General features: G+C 36.0%; 1 protein-coding gene across 1 annotated transcript; it reads right to left on the reverse strand.

Moving 5' to 3' along the window:
- Nucleotides 1-14754: 14754 nt before the first annotated feature.
- On the reverse strand, nucleotides 14755-16785 carry LOC147556376 (uncharacterized). The gene is made up of 2 exons (XM_086658621.1): nucleotides 16530-16785; nucleotides 14755-16164 (listed from the first exon to the last, which is right to left on the reverse strand). The coding sequence occupies exon 2, from the start codon at nucleotides 16156-16158 to the stop codon at nucleotides 14755-14757; it is 1404 nt and encodes a 467-aa protein (XP_086514747.1). The 5' UTR covers nucleotides 16159-16164; nucleotides 16530-16785.
- Between the last annotated feature and the right edge of the window lie 1504 nt (nucleotides 16786-18289).

The following is an 18289-nucleotide window of genomic DNA, read 5'->3' on the forward strand; positions in this document are numbered from 1 at the left end:
TCGTATGGTATATTGTTCTTATATAAATTAGTCGAGAAAGGAAGTGTTTGGGAGTATCTGTGCTTAATTTCGTAGTTTATCTTTTCCTTATATATTATTCTAACATATTTTTTCTGAATAGTTTTGTTCTTGTTGATGATATGAATGAGCTTAGTTTTTTACTTGAAGCTTTCATTAGCTAATGGAAAAAAGAAAGAGAGATAAAATCTTCTTATATATTTGTTAAGTGTTTTTTGTTTGAATGTGTATATCATCAAAATGCGACACATTTAAATTGTGTTTTTCGTTTTAATTTTCTTCAATGAACGTTGACTATATTATTCTTATTATGCTTTGAGATGAGTCTTTATTTGTTAAGTGTTTTTTGTTTGAATGTGTATATCATCAAAATGCGACATTTAAATTGTGTTTTTCGTTTTAATCTTCTTCAATGAACGTTGACTATATTATTCTTATTATGCTTTGAGATGAGTCTTTATTTGTTCCTCCAAGAACAGTAAAAAAAGTTAACCTCTTTAACTTGATATATCCCGAGTTTCTTTCTCGTATCATTTCCTCATTACACGGAGGGGTTACATTCTCTTCTCTGTTTTTTGTCTCTTAAGCTAACATATAGTTGTTATGTTTTGGTGTTTGAGGCCTAATAATGTAAGGAATTTCCTTTTGTTTGATATTCTGCTTGGATTTCATTTAACAGTTTCTTTGATCAACTATGTTATTTTCTTTTATAGATATAACGTTAACAACTCTTGCTTCTTAGAATGCACTAAAATTTGATCGGTAAAGGTTGGCAAAGAAGATCAGATAGCCGCGATTAAGATGGTCCTATCCCCTAAGGGACAACCGATACCCGCTACAAGACACAGGTGCACCCAGCATGTCAGGCCTGTAGTTAGTGTTCAGGACATAGGCAAAGACCTTTAACTGAGTGACTGGAACGTTTTGCCGACCAATTTCTACCTGACAGGGTACCCGAACAGATCAAATACCCTACACAATTGTGTACTTTTGCTTGCACGCGAAGAACCAAATGTCTTCAAATCTTCGGTTATCATCTTTAACATTTTCCCCACCGTCTTCATCTTTTCTCTTACTCTCCTCTACAGACCATATATATCAGCTTCCATGGTGAGAATTGATGAACTAAGTTGGAGAACATCTCCAAATTTACTACTTCTCATATATGTGGGCGTTACTGACATTTAATAGCCTCTTGCTTTTGTTTTAGATTTGGTTCATATTTCGGGTGTGTTTCTTTTAAAGAGATTTTCTTTAATTGCATCTATCAAAATAAATTTGTTAATGTAATTGTTCTTCTAAATTTCGAGAAGACAAATTTATTTTATTTTAATATGAATGCGATTTGGCGCCGTGCCGAAGGCACGGGCTATACCTAGTATATATAACAAAACAGGACTTGTTTAGGTGACTGGGACAAAATAAATGAGGATGACTAGGATAATATAAATGACTCTTACAAACCTCATCTTCCCCTCACAAAACCTTTATGGCCCATTAAGTCTATATTGTTCATAAAGTCTAAACAAACAACTTCTCTGAAGTCTCTTCGTCTCCTCAAAGGATTTCTCTTTTCTTCACATATTATGGATATTTTATTTTTTGATATATTTTTTTTTCTAGCTTGAGCTTACCTTTTGCGTAAGATCTGGTTGGTTCTTATGGTTGATTCTCTATTACTACGATACATTGTTAATTGTTGATATTTTTTAATTCTCATTATGGTGGATGCAAGGCTCTCCATCTCAATGCAAAGGTAATACCAAAATCATTTTTTTTTTTAAGTTTCCTTCATTACCATGATGATCCCATTTCTTTATCCAAAATTTTAAAGCAAAAGATCAAATTTAGGTGATGGAACCTATAATTGTTTGTTATAGATATGCCAATTCGCATAGATGAATCCGTATGTTTAATTCCTTCCAGTGAACTCTCAAGGTCATAAATCTTAAACTTAGCCTGAATTTCATCTTGTTGTTACTGGTGTGATTTTTCTTATGCCGGTAGCCTGTTGATTTTTTCAGATTGCTACATTGGAGGGTGTCTATTCTGATATTTGTGATTCAAAAATATACATCAACTTTACTAGAGTATGAAGTGTTGGAATACCCACCGTCTCTATTAGCTTCTACAACAATCAATACAATCTCATGTACTCCCTATAGGTTTAGACATTGAAGTCCGACCATCCAACTTAATCGAGTATTCTATATTTCTTATTTTTATCAACTTGATCTTCAAATTCTATTGTAATTTAGTTGTTTATTACATTTTGTAAATGTTAAAAGAAGTTGATTAAAGAAATTCACAGAGGCTGATGAAGAGTGTCTGATAATAATTTTATTACAAATTGTGTATATTTTTTTATTTTATAATTGCGACAGCCACGCGTAACTTTTGCGCAAATTTGATTTGTTTGTATTTTCTTATTTGTTTTTGAAGTTTTACTTTCTTAAAATTTAGGTTCTGATTAGTGTCTATGAGAGGAGACCCATTTGTATTTTCTTATTTGTTTTTGAAGGTTGACATTCTTAAAGTTTAGGTTTTGATTTGTGTCTATCAGAGGAGACCCCATCCCATAATTGTAATAACAAAAAGTCTATATCCGCAAATGGCTAGAAGGATTCATTTTGATAACGAAAGGTCCACTATTTTATATCGCTTAAGTGCTCAATGAAAGTCTTCGTGCCGAAGGCACGGGTTATGCCTAGTCACACCATAAGACAGAAGGAGAGGGAACAAACACATGTAGATCCTTAAGTAAATTACACACCCAACAGATTCTGTTGCACCCTGAGCTAAGCTCCTATATTCTGCTTTAGTGGAGGATCGAGCAACACTAGATTGTTTCTTTGCTGACCAGGCAATAGGATTTGAACCAAGAAACAATATGTAACCTCCAGTTGATTTGCTAGTGGATAAATCCCCAAGCCACTCAGCATCTGAAAATCCAGTGAGAGATACATCACTCTTTCGAAATACAAAACCATGATGAAGAGTACCCTTTAAGTTTTTCAGAATTCTTTTAGCAACCACAAGTGATTCTCAGTAGGGGATTGCATATGTTGACATACATCAAAGCATATGTCTGGTCTTGTCCAAGTAGGGTATTGTAAGGCACCAACTAAAGACCTATATAAAGTGGGATCAGACAAAAGAGAACTATCATTAGGAGACAATCTTGAGCCAACCATAGCAGGAGAAGAACAAGGCTTAGCCCCAAGCATATCACATTTCTTTAACAAATGAACTGTATATTTAGTTTGAGCGAGGCTGAGAGAAGAAACATCGCTCTTAACTTCTAAGCCTAGGAAGTAATGTAGATCACCCAAGTCTTTCATAGAGCATGAATTGCTCAACTGATCAATCAGAAATATACAAGCTGAAGGAGAAGTTCCAGTGACAAGAATATCATCAACATAGATGACAACAATAGTAAGAATCCCATTAGAGTAACTAATGAACAGTGATGAACCTGACACTGAAGAAGTAAAACCAAGACCCAACAGAGCATCCATTAGAGCCTCATGCCAAGCTCTTGGAGCCCGTTTAAGACATAAAGGGACTTATGTAGCTTGCACACATAGGTGGGATGTAAAGGGTCTTGAAATCCAGATGGTTTCACCATGTAAACTTCTTTCAATTGTCCATGAAGAAATGCATTACTAACATCAAGTTGTGTAATAGACCAGTTATATTGAACAACAAGAGATAGAACTATTCTAATGGTAGTTGGTTTTGCAACTGGACTAAATGTCTCAGAGAAGTCCACACCTTCTTTTTGGTGAAATCCTTTGGCAACTAACCTTGCCTTATACCTTTCTATAGACCCATATGAGTGTTGTTTAATTTTGAAAACCCATTTACACCCAACCAGATGCTGAGATGGATGAGAGGGAACTAAAGTCCAAGTACCTACTTTTTGAAGAGCATCAAACTCCTCTTGTATAGCATTTCTCCAATGAGGAACCTTGTTAGCTTGAGTGAAACATGTAGGGGTGTCTAAAATAGAAGAAGCTAAAAGAGCCTGAGAAACTGGGTACTTGGTAGCCTGAAGTATCTTGGGTTAAACACACCATTATTGGCCCTTGTAATCATAGGATGAATATTAGACACCAATTGAACACTAGGAACAGCAGATGTAATGGGTACATTGGGTTCAGTAGGAACAGTAGGTTCAATAGGAACAATTGGTTCAATGGATTCAATAAGAACAGTTGGTTCAATGGGAGTTGTTGGTTCAATGGGAACATTGGGTTCAATAGGAACATTGGGTTCAATAGGAACTTGGGTTCAATAGGAGAATTGGGTTCAATGAGAACATCATGAATAGTAGGTGAAATAGAAGGAGATGCAAGTGGATACATATTTTCATCAAAAGTAACACGTCTGGAGATATACACTCTATTTGTATTTGGGTCCAAACACTTATAACCTTTCTGATTAGGTTAGTAACCCAAGAAGACACACCTAATACTTCTAGGTTCCAATTTGTGAGAAGTATAGGGCTTTAACCATGGATAACAAGCACACCCGAAAGACCTAAGCATGTTATAATCTAATGGACAAATTTTCTTTCAAGATTTCTCGAAGCTTGTTCTATGATTGAAGAACATGAGCAGTTGAAGCTGTAGAGAAATTTTCTTCAAGACTTAACAATAATTCTCTAGCGGAATTAACTCCAATCACATAAGGTATAACAGATTCAGAAAGAGTTGAATTGAGCCAGATAAGAAGTGATTGATCTTCTTCTTGCCAATCAAGATAGGATTGGTTTATAATATCAGATGTTTGATCATCATTAACCAGAAATTTGAAGGACAAGGTCTTGTACCTTCGATTATATCAGGAACTTTATATTTCTTGAAAATTGGTAGAAGTAGTGATCTCCAAGTGATGTAGTTATCACCTTGGAGCTTTATAGGAATCGCATTTGGCATTAAACTGACTCAAATAGTTGTTATCTTAGGGTACTTCATTGATTTTAGATGAAGTTGAGTAGAAGTTTTAGAAAGAAAATTTAGAGAGAGAAAGTAGCAGATGAAGAGAATGATGAAGATTAAAAGATGAAGACGATGATGGTGATGATGAATTTAGAGAGAGAAAGCGAAAGATTGCTCTGATACCATATTTGATAAACTAAGAAAACATTTATTGATTAAGAGGAGATACAAATATATAGAGAAGAAAAGTTTGTTAAAGTGTATGTTAGGGTTAGTTAGGAGTCGGTTAGGTTGTTCGAGTTTATGATTTAGTGTGGCATACCACACTGAATCTCATACAACACAACCACTCTAAACTTTGAACTAACACTTAGTTTACACTTTGAAGACATTCCTCTTACACTCATTTGTATATTATAACTATTAGTACTCAGTTAGCTTAATTAGTCAGTGGACAAGGTGGGTTGTTTTAGATCTTTTTTTCGAACCTTAGCACACCTACGATATTGTGCATGCCAAAACGAGTTGTTCCATTGTTTGTGTAAGAAACTCATTTGAACTCTAATGTTTATTCTAATCAATTCTCTTTGTATTACATTTCTCTTTATATAGATGAAGAGATAAGAGAATGAGAAGCTATAACAGAAATTACAGTTATTTAACAGGAAAACAAAACCTAACAAACTTTCTTGATTTCATGTTAGGTGGTTGCCTTTAGCAGAAGTGAAAGATAGCTCGGGCTTGGACTCCTGTTGACTTATTTGACTATTCTTTAGGTCTATGACCAGTCTCCAACAGTTGACCATATAAAACCATAGTTGCCCTAATCTCCTCATATTATCTCCTCAGAAACCCTAGATCTCACATCCCCCTAAACCATCAGTTTGTTTCGAAATTTCTTGAAGAGATCCTCTGGTAAACCCTTAGTGAAGACATCTGCTATCTGGTCTGTTGTAGAGATGTGTTTCACAATAACCGAGCCATTAGAAACCAGATCACGAACATAATGGAAGTGTACCTCGATATGCTTCGTTCGTGCATGGAATACTGGGTTTGAAGTTAGGTACTTTGCACTGATATTATCACAATAGAGGATAAATGGACGAGAGAGAGCACATCCAAGTTCGTCCATAAGGTATGATATCCAAACTAACTCAGTAGCTGTATTGAAGAGTGATTTATACTCTGCTTCAGTTGATGATTTTGCTACTGTGGCTTGTTTCTTTGAACTCCATGATATAAGACTCTTGTCTAAGAAAATACAGTAACCCCCAGTCGATTTCCTCGAGTCAGAGCATCCAACCCAATCTGAGTCAGAATAAGCTTTAAGGGTTGTTAAATCACCTGATGATAGTGTGATTCCAGACCCCATAGACTCTTTCAAATACCTTAATATCTTCTTTACAATGAATAAGTGTGTTGTTGATGGTTTATGCATGAACTGGGTTGTGTAATTGACGGCAAATGAGACATCTGGTCGAGTAAGAGTCAAATACTAAAGTGCTCCTACAAGGCTTCTGTATTCAGTGGGGTTAGAGAGTTCATCACCCCCTATAAGTGAAATCCTTCTGCCACTAGATACTGGTAATTTGGAGGGTTTTGAATCCAGAATATTTGCTCTTTGTAGGAGTTGTAATGTATATTTGTTTTGAGTCAGAAGAAGATGACCCTGAGTGAGATCATGTGTAACTTCTATGCCCAAAAAAATAAGCCAAAGGACCCAGGTCTTTCATCTTAAAGCTGCTGCTGAGATCCTTTATAAGACTTGATATTTGAGAGGCTGAGTTGCCTGTTAGGATGATATCATCAACTTATAAAAGTAGTACCATTGAGTTTGATGCATTGTGACAGACAAACATAAAATGGTCATACCTACTTTTCTGAAATCCATAGTCCAACAAAAAGTTTGCAAATTTGTCGAACCAGACCATTGGAGCTTATTTTAAGCCATATAAAGCCTTATGAAGGTGACAAACATGCTTATCTTTCCCTAGCTGAATAAAACCTGGAGGCTGAATCATATAAACAGCCTCATCCAAAGTCCCATGCAAGAAAGCATCAGACACATCTAGCTGTTTGATATGCCAAGATTTTGTGATTGCAATAGTGAGAACCATCCTTATAGTGTTTGCTATAACCACTGGACTGAATGTCTCTTCATAGTCTACCCCTTCTTGTTAATGAAAGCCCTTTGCCACAAGTCTGGCTTTATATCTTTCTATGGATCCATCACTTTTCTGCTTCAAATTGAATACCCATTTGTACCCAAGTACATTCCTATTGGTGATATAAGGAACTAAAGTCCATGTCTTATTATCAAGTAAAGCTTGATATTCTTCATTCATGGCCTTAATCCATTCAGTATGCTTTGCTACTTCCTTATAAGTTGTTGGCTCAGTGGGTAGTTGTAAAATAGATAAGAAAGCAACATTTAAAGTGTGAGGGGATGAATAATGGGCCACAAAGTCATTTGGTAGTTGTTTACTTTTGATAATACAATTTCTGCCTCTTGTTGTTACTTGATCAGACTGTACAGGATGTGTTGAAGCTAGTGATCTTGCTGGTGTACTAGTACTTGTAATGCCCAAATCACTAGTAGATAAACATCTAGAATCTGAATTTGCTGGTGTACTAGTATTCATGCTAGGTGTCCCAAATTCAGTTGTACTGTCTGGATAATGAACCATAGATGGCAAAGGTAATGAAATATGTGGCACCATAGTCTGATCACCACTAGACTATCTTTGAGTGAGGTTGACATATGGAAAATTGTCCTCTTCAAAAATGACATGTCTAGAAATATAAAGTCTCTTGGATATAGGATCATAGCATCCATAACCTTTATGTTCATTGCTATATCCTAAAAAGACACATTGTATACTCTTGGGACTTAGTTTGTCTGTTCTAAGTTCTCCAAGATGTGGATAACATGCACAGCCAGAAACCTTGAGATATGAATAATCAGGAGACATGAAATAATACCTCATAAGGTGTGGATCCTTGTAAAGTTTTTGTGGGAAGCCTATGGATGATAAAAACAGTAGTACTAAATGCATCAAACCATAAATTCGTTGGTAAGGAGCAATGAAAAGATAGAGTATTACCCAGTTCAGTGATGTGTCTATGCTTCCTTTCAGCCTTGGCATTCTGTTGTGGAGTATATGGGCATGAACATCTGAAAATAATCCCATTTTTATCTAAGAAAGCCCTGAATTCTCCTTTCTGAAGTTCTGGTGCCCCATCAGACTAGAAATAGACAATCTTTTCTTTTAATAGATTCTCATTTGTAGCTTTGAAATGAGTAAAACATCTAATATTGTCAGACCTGACTTTCATTGCATATATTCAACTGAATTTGCTGAAATTATCTAGGAATAAACTGTAGTATTTCGCTCCATTTGGTGTTGTGATAAGGGTTGGCCCCCAAATATCACAGTGGACTAAGTGTAGTGGAGTATTTGTTGTAGTAGAAGATGTATTAAAAGGTAAACATTTACTCTTACCCAACTCACAACATTTACAGAATATGTTATCACTTTTGCTTGATAAAACAATCTTATGTTCCTGATGTAATTGCTTAGTAACTCCATTATGAGAATGATCCAATCTTGCATGCCAAGTAGTGTAAATTGTTGCTGTCTGAGCTAAATGTGCAGAAATAGACCTTTGTTGTAACATAGGAGTATGAACTTCAATAGGATAGAGGTTATTTTTGATAAGTCCTTCAGCTAGGATTTGCTTAGAATGAATATCTTTTATCTTATTACCCTATGGTAAAAACTCCACTGAGCAAGAGTTATCCATTGTGAACTTAGAGATGGACAATAGATTTCTCTTTAGATGAAGAACACATAATACTTTACTTAAGTCAAATTCATGTGTAGAAGTTGCAAGCATAGAAGTACCTGTGCTAGTTATGGGTAAGAACTTTCCACTACCCACCATAACAACCTCATTTCCTGTATAAGGTTGAATAGAGCTTAGATTTTCTTCACTATGAGTCATATGACTACTTGCTCCTGTATCAACAAGACATGATTTATCTCTACCACTTGTTGTGTTTGAAACTGTTGATACAAAGCAATGTTTATGTTCTAGGTGACAGTCATAGTAAATATCATCTTCATCTTCATCATCTATGTTTTTGATAACAATGACAGTATGACATTCCTCAAAATCATCAATCTCATCACTGTTTTCATAAGGAAATAAAACTGCATTGTTGCATTCTAACATGGTCTCTTCCTCATATAGATAAGATTTGAATGCTGGGTTGGCTGAATTATGAGCATCTACTGTGTCTTCTTGCTGATCTTGTGATTCAGTATGGTAACCTGACTGGGTCTTATTTGGTTTGTATCTAAAAAAACAAACACTTGGTACATAACCCCATCTTTTACACAAACCACATGGAACAGAGGAGAATTCAAAATCCTCAGCTTCTTGTAATAAGTTGGTGCAGGCTTAATAGGTTGTCTGAAAGATTGTTTTGGATTTGATCTTCTGACATAATAGGCTTCTTGATCAGTTTCTTTTTGAAGTAACCATTGTTCATGTTGAACAAGTCTAGATTTGAGATGTGCTAATGACAATTGTTCATTATTGGCTCTAATTGCAATGATAAACTGATCATACTCAGAATTTACACCCTGAATTGCCAGTCTTACCAGTTCAGACTCACTTATTCCATCATGCACAGATATTAAAGCATTAGCAATCTGCATTAATTCTCTGAGATATTCAGCAATAGTTGCATTTCCTTTCTTGATATTCTGCAACTTTCTTCTAAACTGGTCCTTTTTCGACTCAAGACCCTCGTTATTTGTGAGGTCTTGATAGTCCCATATATCCTTAGAAGTTTTTAAGCCATATGTATCAAAATACACTGATTTTGACAGGGTACTTTTGAGATAAGACTTTACAAAACTTTCTTTGGATCTCCAAAGTTGAAAGTCTGGATTTACTTGTTCTACACTATGAATGACCTTAAGTTGGGGAGGTTCTTCTATAGAACCATTTACAAACCCTAACAATTCATAAGTGACTACAAGGTTTTTACTTGGTCTCTCCACATCAAATAGTTTGTGTCATCAAGTTTTTCTATAATAAAGCTAGTAACTGATGAAATTGGAGGAAGATTACCTTGTAATTGGAATGCCATGGTGAAAGATGAAGAAGCCAATACTTGATGGAGAATAGCACGAAAAAACAGTAAGTGATTCTTGATCACTTATCCAATTTTGATCTATTTTCTTCGATTTTGATCTTTAATTTTGTTGAATGTTAATCTTCAACTTGTTTTATGTTTTGAATTTTGCGAGATGATGATGATTGTTGTTGAGTTCAAGAGGAGATTACCTAGCATTTTGGATCATTAACCTAACTGATACCATGTAAGAAACTCAATTGAACTCTAATGTTTATTCCAATCAATTCTCTTTGTATTACATTTCTCTTTATATAGATGAAGAGATAAGCGAAGGAGAAGCTATAACAGAAATTACAGTTATTTAACAGAAAAACAGAAACTAACAGAACCTAACAAACTTTCTTGATTTCATGTTAGGTGGTTGCCTTTAGCAGAAGTGGAAGATAGCTCGGGCTTGGACTCCTGTTGACTTATTTGACTATTCTTTAGGTCTTTGACCAGTCTTCAACAATTGACCATATAAAACCATAGTCGCCTTAATCTCCTCGTATTATCTCCTCAGAAACCCTAGATCTCACAGTTTGATTTAGGATCCTTAAGGTCTTGGCATAATTTGCATCGAGTAATTTGTTTTGTCCTTTCAGGATCATTTGGACAAGGAACATCAATATGATCTCACTATACCCATACGTCTTTCTTTTTTCCATTTTTTGTGGGCCATCAAGAACTGCAGTATCAGCAGTAGAAAAAGGAACATTAACTGGAAACAATTTGTTTTGCATAATTTTAGGGAGATTTTATAGGGCCCCCTCATTTTTGTTAAAAGGCCCCCCTAAATGATTATTTCTCAAGTGAAATGGTTCATGGGGAGGCCTTTTAACAATAATGGGGGGCCCTATAAAACTTCCCATAATTTTATCACATGAGTGCCTTTTTAGGGTTAGTGTTGAACTCTTCTCGACTGCTTAGCACCATCTGTAATATACTAAAATGCATTTCAACAATTCCTTAGCTTTATTGCAACCAATTTCTTTTTAGGAATATTGAATTCAATGATTCCCATTCTCCCTTTATTTACTCCCTAAGCAAATTAGAAATCAAGGGTTTTGGGAAAACTTTAGTCATTGCATTGCATGGTTGTCAAATCTTGGAAACTAAGAATGTTCATATGAAGCCACAAAAAACATGGAAGATATAAATACTAATCTTATCTTGTCACAAGAAATATTTAATAACAAGAAAAAGAGATTGTGTAATATTACCCTAACTATTAAGGCTACCACCACTTAAGATACACTCAATAATCTGTATCATGCATCATAGTTTCAATGGCTATTAACTAACATTCACCCATAAATGTGGGTTCAATTGTTTGGACTATGGAAGTTGAGGAAACTAACCAACCTTGAGGTGTATGAAATCATATCTTTGAACACAAACAATCAAAAAAGAAAGATTCCTAGCTCTTATTAAGGCCATTTACATGCAAAAATTGTTTTTTAAATAATAAACAGATGCCTTTGCAGACAGTCTTAATTCTTAAGCAAAAGTTGCAAAACAAAGAGGAAAAATTGACTTAGTTCAAAATCTATAAAAAGGAACTAATTTCAACCAACTAACTTCATATCATAAATTACTTGAAGACTACTTAGAAAGTACTAAAAACTATAACCAAATTGTGATCATCATGCCTTCATCATCTCTCCTAATCACTTTCTCTTTATTCATCATCCTTAGCTCATTCATTGCACCCAACCATGCCAAGGTTAATAGTACAGAGTTTACAAATCAGATATTAGAGGGTCATAACATGGCTAGGGCAGCTGTAGGAGTTTCACCACTTGAATGGAGTAGAGATTTAGCAGTATATGCTAGAGCTTACTTGCTTTACAATAGGGAGAATAAGAACTGCACACTGGAGTACTCAAAGCCTTACACTTTTGGTGAAAATATCTTCATGGGTCCTTCAAATATCACGGCTAGAGATGCTGTTGCATCTTGGGTTGGAGAACAACAATGGTATAATTATGATAATAATACTTGTGCCACTGGTTATGAATGTACAGATTATACACAAGTTGTATGGGCATCAACTATTCGTGTCGGCTGTGCTCAGATTAAGTGTGGTACTGGTAATCTCTTCATCGCATGCGAATACTATCCCCCCGGTAATTATAAAGGAGCTAGGCCTTATTAAACACGACTTATGGATCGAATTTAAAGAAGTTGATAAGTTTTAAAATAATGGATTATTGTGTATGTTTTGTTATTGTTATTTTATGTTTTTAATTTATTGAATAAGTTCTTGTTATAATACGATGAAACTAAGTATGTATCAAGTTGGGCATTTCTATTTTAATGGATTTTATTCGAATATGTTGAAGGGAGTCAAGTTTTATAATACTAGGTGTTGATGTCAAAATTTGTCTTAGTAAAATCAGTCAAAAGGTTAAGACTACTACGTTGAATCCCGCTATGCTCCTCATGATCTAGGGAGCAAAACCTGCAAGAAACTCGGACACCTCTCTGACGCTCAAGACTCTCTGACGCTCAAGACAGTCAGATTGCCTTTCCAGTTAAACTATTGAATATCGAGTGAAAATAAATTTCCTTTTGAGTCAGTTAATGACACTTCATCTAACTCGCAAACTTTTACTCCTTTGAATATTTTGGATGACCATGTGCCTTCTCCCAACAATTTCCGGTCTCCGCCGCGACCCAATATTTTTTTACCTCCACCTTTGGTCGAGTCTACGCCCTCGCCTTTGGTTGATTCTCCTCGTTTTCCTTCCATAGAGTCATTGCCTCCTACTTTGGTTGAGACTCTAACTCCCTCTGATTCTAGCAAGGGTTCATCTTCATCACCTGTAGAGGTGTCTTTAGCTTCTTCTGGTAGTGCATCTTCTCCAGACTTTCCTGCTTCCGAATCTTCTCTACCTTCTATCACCAGTAATGCATCACTACTTGACTCTCTCGCGAAGGAACCTGATAATCCTACAGGACCCATTCGTGCTAGGAATCCGCCTGCTTATTTGGCTGATTATATTCTTTCTAGTTCAGAGACTCCCTCTTCGAGTACTCCTTATCCACTGGTTGACTATATCAGCTTTAACCGTTTTAGCTCTTCTCATAAGACTTTTCTCACTTCCGTTATCACCACGGAAGAACCCAACTCTTATAAAATCGCCTCTGCTTCTCCAGAATGACGTTAGGCGATCACTGAAGAGATTTCTGCCCTCAAGACAAATAACACTTGGTCTCTGACCTCCTTGCACCTGGCAAGAAACCCATTGGTTGCAAATGGGCTTACAAAATTAAATATCGTTTGGATGGATCCATCGAACAATATAAGGCACACCTCGTCGCCAAAGGGTATACCTAGGTTGAATGTTGACTATCATGATACTTTTGCTCCAGTTGCCAAATTGGTAACGGTTCATGTCCTCTTATCCCTTGCATCTAACCAGGATTGGTCTTTGCATCAGTTAGATGTCAATAATACTTTCCTCCAGGGAGACTTGGAAGAGGAAGTCTATATGACAATTCCTCCCTGTTTTAGCAACAATGGTGATACTAGAGTTTGTCGCTTGAACAAATCATTATATGGTCTGAAACAAGCTTCTCGAGAATGGTTTGCTAAATTTTCCTCCGGTTTAAAAGCTGAAGGTTTTTCCCAATCTACGTCTGATCATTCTCTTTTAGTTATTTCAATGGTCTGATTGCTATTTACATTCTTGTCTATGTAGATAACATCATCATTACGGGCAATGATAACAAGGAAATTGAGTTCCTTCAACAAGAGAATTTTCCCTTAAAAATCTTGGACGGCTTCAATACTTTCTTGGCCTAGAAGTTTCTAGGTCTCCTAAGGGTATTTTCCTTTGTCAACGAAAGTACACTTTGGACATTCCCTGTGATTCTGTACTTCTCGGGGCAAACCCGAGTTTATTTCCTATGGAACAACATTTTAAACTATTACCTAAGGACAGTACACCTTTAGACGATCCCACTTCATTTCGACATATCACTGGTCGACTTCTCTACGCCACTGTAACAAGACCGATATCGCTTTTTCGGCGAACTATTTAAGTTAATTTATGCATCATCCCCGTTCAACACATATGGATATTGTTGCGACTCAATGATGGGCCTAGAAAGTTTCCTAAATAGGTCACCACCCGCAAGTATACGGGCGTCAAGTAATAATTCCGGTAAGACCGGTTCGTTCCTCAGAGACTAAGTGAAACCTATTCTAAGACTTGGAAGTAAGACGGTTTTTGTTTTTGAAAGTTTGTTTTGGTGATAAAAATATTTAAATAAAATAACGGAAATAAAAATGAACTCAAATGGGGGGAGGAGAAACCTAGGATTTTAGAATTCACACATAGAATCACCTTTAGAAACAAATACTTAAAATGGTTAATTCTCTTCTTTTTTTTATAACTCAGAATTTCGGATAATGAACTATCCTAATTCCGGGAGATGTTTTCGTTAAAACCGAATAAAACATAACAATGTAATCATTTTATTTTAAATAAATAAATCTCTAAACTACTATTTATCAATTAATAAGTATGAACCGTCAAATGATTTAACATAAGCACAATGCATCAAATCGAAAAGTATAAATAGTGAAAAGAAAATCTATTTGTCAAACTCATCATCTTCTAACAAGCTCGCGATTTCATTAACTCGAAAAGATTTTAATTCATCTTGCCTTAGAGGTGAAGCACAAAGAAAATTAATGGTTGCATTCAGTGTCGAATAAAATCGATAAATAGCATTTACGTCTTTACATGCTCCAACTAGTGCTAGTTGTAGTCTATGGGCAAAGCAATGCACATAGTATGCATAAGGACAATCTCTAAGAAATAATGCTTGCAATCCATTAAAAGCTCCACGCATATTGCTAGCACCATCATACCCTTGACCTCGCATGTTTTCCGTATGGAGGTCGTTACGAATAAACACATTAGTTATTGCTTGCTTGAGAGTCAAAGAGGCGGTGTTTTTCACATGTACAATATCAAAAAATCGTTCTTTGATAGATCCACCATCATCAACAAATCGCAAGACAATAGCCATTTGCTCCTTTTGTGAATCATCTTGTGCTTCGTCGACAAGAATGCAAAATTTTGATGATCCAACTTCTTCTCGAATCTTGTTTCTTACTTTGTTAGCAAGGATTGATAATATTTCTTTTTGAATTGAAGGAGATGTATATTTAGCATTTTGTGGAGCATTTTCTAAGACAACTTGTTGGATTTCATCATTGTTCTTAGCCAAAAGTTTTAGCAACTCAATGAAATTGCCACGATTCGACGAATTTGTAGATTCATCATGCCCCCTAAACGCACATGTTTGATAGGCAAGATATCTCAAACAATCAATAGAAGCCATGAGTCTTCGTCGATTTTTCTTCACTAATTCCTTAGACTGTACATTAATCATCTTATCAATATGTCGAGATGTCCACCCTAAATCTTGACAAGCTTTTACGGCCAACATATGTTGAGAATTATGATCTCCCATATGTGTTAGGAATGCACATTTCGTTCCATCATTGACACTCTTCCATCTTCTAAATCCTTGATCGGTGAATGATGTACGTTTTGGCGGATTTGTTTCAAAGATAAAACATGGAAGACAATAGGCCGCATCTTTTGTAGGAGAGTACTCAAGCCAAGGAAACAAGGTATACCAAGAATCTTGAAATCTTCGGGATTGCTTTCCAAACTTTGTTCTTGGGTAGTCTTTAAGGATAGGTTGATAAGGTCCCTCATTAAGATATGCACGTCGAAGCTCATCTTGTTTGTTAATAGGATATTTCCAAATTTGAAGGCGCAATCCCGGATCACGTATAAAAGATGTAGTATCAACTTCTTCTTCTAAAACATTCAAATGAGGTTGTCCATCATCGACTAAATTTTCAATGTTAGCTATAGAAGGTGAAGGTTCCAAATCCTTTTTATTGCTTTCTCTTGTTGAAGTAAAAAACGAATATAGAGTTTTCTTCCTTCGCTTGGGTACTTGAGGATCTTCGGACATTTTACCCTAAACTTAAATCAAACAAAACAAATTTAGATGAATTTCTACTCTCTAAGTTACAAATAGATCATGTATATATCTTATTAGGCAAGTCTTGTGTATAATTCATATATCCCCTAAACTTGTAAATGTGTAAAGTTACAATGAACATTAACAATTTCACCCAAATAATCTAAATTAGTAGCTCAATTTATCAAAATCAATAACCCTAACAATAAAGTAATGGACAATGACTTAATCAAAATCAATAATCCACATAAAAAATCAAATTTAGTAACCTAATAGTTATACCCAAAATAATCAAAATTGAAGTATTAAAAGTTCTATTGCTCTAATAAAAATCAAAGAGAAGAGGAAGAAACATTACTTACATTGGTTGAAGATAACAAAGCCTTGAATCCCTTAATTAGTTGATTTTGTTGTTGTTAAAAAAATAGAAGACAAAGAACTCAAGAACCCTAGATTTCACTTTAAATCTTAAATTTGTGGAAGCAATAAAATCTTAGAGAGGGATGATGATGATAGAGTGTTAGAGAAGATAAGAAGATGAGAAAGAGACATTGTTAGAACCCTAGATTTCACATTTTCACTCACAATATTCCATTCTCCCTTTCACGGTTTGGAAGTCACGACCTCTTCTCTCTCTACTCTCTAGTTCTTTTCTTCCCATCAGACAAAGTAAAAAAAAAAAAAAAAAAATTGCCCCTGGCTGCTTTTACAAAAAAGCCATACCTCTTCATAAAATTAACGAAACTACCCCTGGCTGCAGCCAGGGGTAGTCTCCAAGTGCATCCGCCATTGTCACTTCTCCAATCTTTTCTCTAAAGTATATTCGGCTCCTTGATTGCTTTTCTGTCAATCTCTAGGATTCGAATTTTCCTCCATGATTTCTTTCTCTTTCACCTCTCGGTTATCTCTTATGTTTTAGTTTCTAAAACAGAAAATATTGAGGAGATAAAGAGGGAAAGAGGGAATACGTGAGTTGTTGGTGTACGAGCTGTCAAGGTAGGGCTGATATTGTGCATTGCGGACTAGCGAGAACAACTTACGACGTGGTATGATGGTCGTTGGATCTGGCTGATATGCATGTGTTCATCACGGATTTCTCGAGCTCGGGCGGGAGCACCGAATGTTAGTTGCACACAAAGTATCGGATCAGCTCTATTTATCTATCCCGAATGTGTACCACTGACGCCCACGAGTGTACCGAAAACTTCCCGGGCCCGTCAGATGCTTGCCATGTGTTGCTGGACGTTTTTTTGGTCCTCTTTTAGTCAACTGATCTTGACTCAACTTTGACTTGAACTAACTTCCCCATCTGGACTCCGAATCGACTCCCGTTTTCACCTACGGATCCGCCTTGGACTTTACTTTTTACCCGACATCAACATTAGTTAAAATACCAGAATCTCCAAATGACCAAACTACCCTTTTGTTCGTCTTTCTCTCGTTTTTAACCATTTTCCGTGCTCAATTGCATAGAAACTATCTGAGTAAGAGAAAAAAGTAATTCATGAGAGTAACTGCTCGAAATGAACTAACTAACCCGAGTTAAGAGATTCAGATGGGACATTTTCATGTCTCATCACTCAAGTGCTACGATATTTGAAGGGTACCCTCGATCATGGGATCCTCCTTTCATGTTCTAGCTGTTTGACACTTTCGGGTTTTGCTGACTTTGATTGGGTCAGTTGCCCCATTATTCGTCGTTCCACCACTGTCTACTTCACAATGTTTGGTGCGAGTCCCTTGTCTTGGAAATCTAAGAAACAACCAATCGTTTCCCGATTCCTCTGCTGAGGCAGAATATTGCGTGCTTGCTTTCCTCACTGCTGAGCTCCAATGTTTGAAATACCTTTTCCAGGACCTTCAAATTTCCATTCCAGAACCTTTTTAGGTTTTCTGTGACAATAAGGCGGCTATGCATATAGATGTTAATTTTCCAAGAAATGACAAAGCACATTGAACTCGATTGCCACTTTGTTCGTTAGAAACTTGAAGGTGGTCTTATCCAGATATCTCACATCCGCTCTGCAGATCAGGTAGCTGATATTTTCACAAAGCCTCTTGGTTCTGCCAAATTCCACCGGTTCACTTCCAAGTTAGGCTTGACTCAGATTTCTTCCCCGCC

Source organism: Eschscholzia californica, unplaced genomic scaffold (genome assembly GCF_041429995.1).
Source record: "Eschscholzia californica isolate CP2 unplaced genomic scaffold, dmEscCali1.0.p SCAF_2, whole genome shotgun sequence".
NCBI lineage: Eukaryota > Viridiplantae > Streptophyta > Magnoliopsida > Ranunculales > Papaveraceae > Eschscholzia > Eschscholzia californica.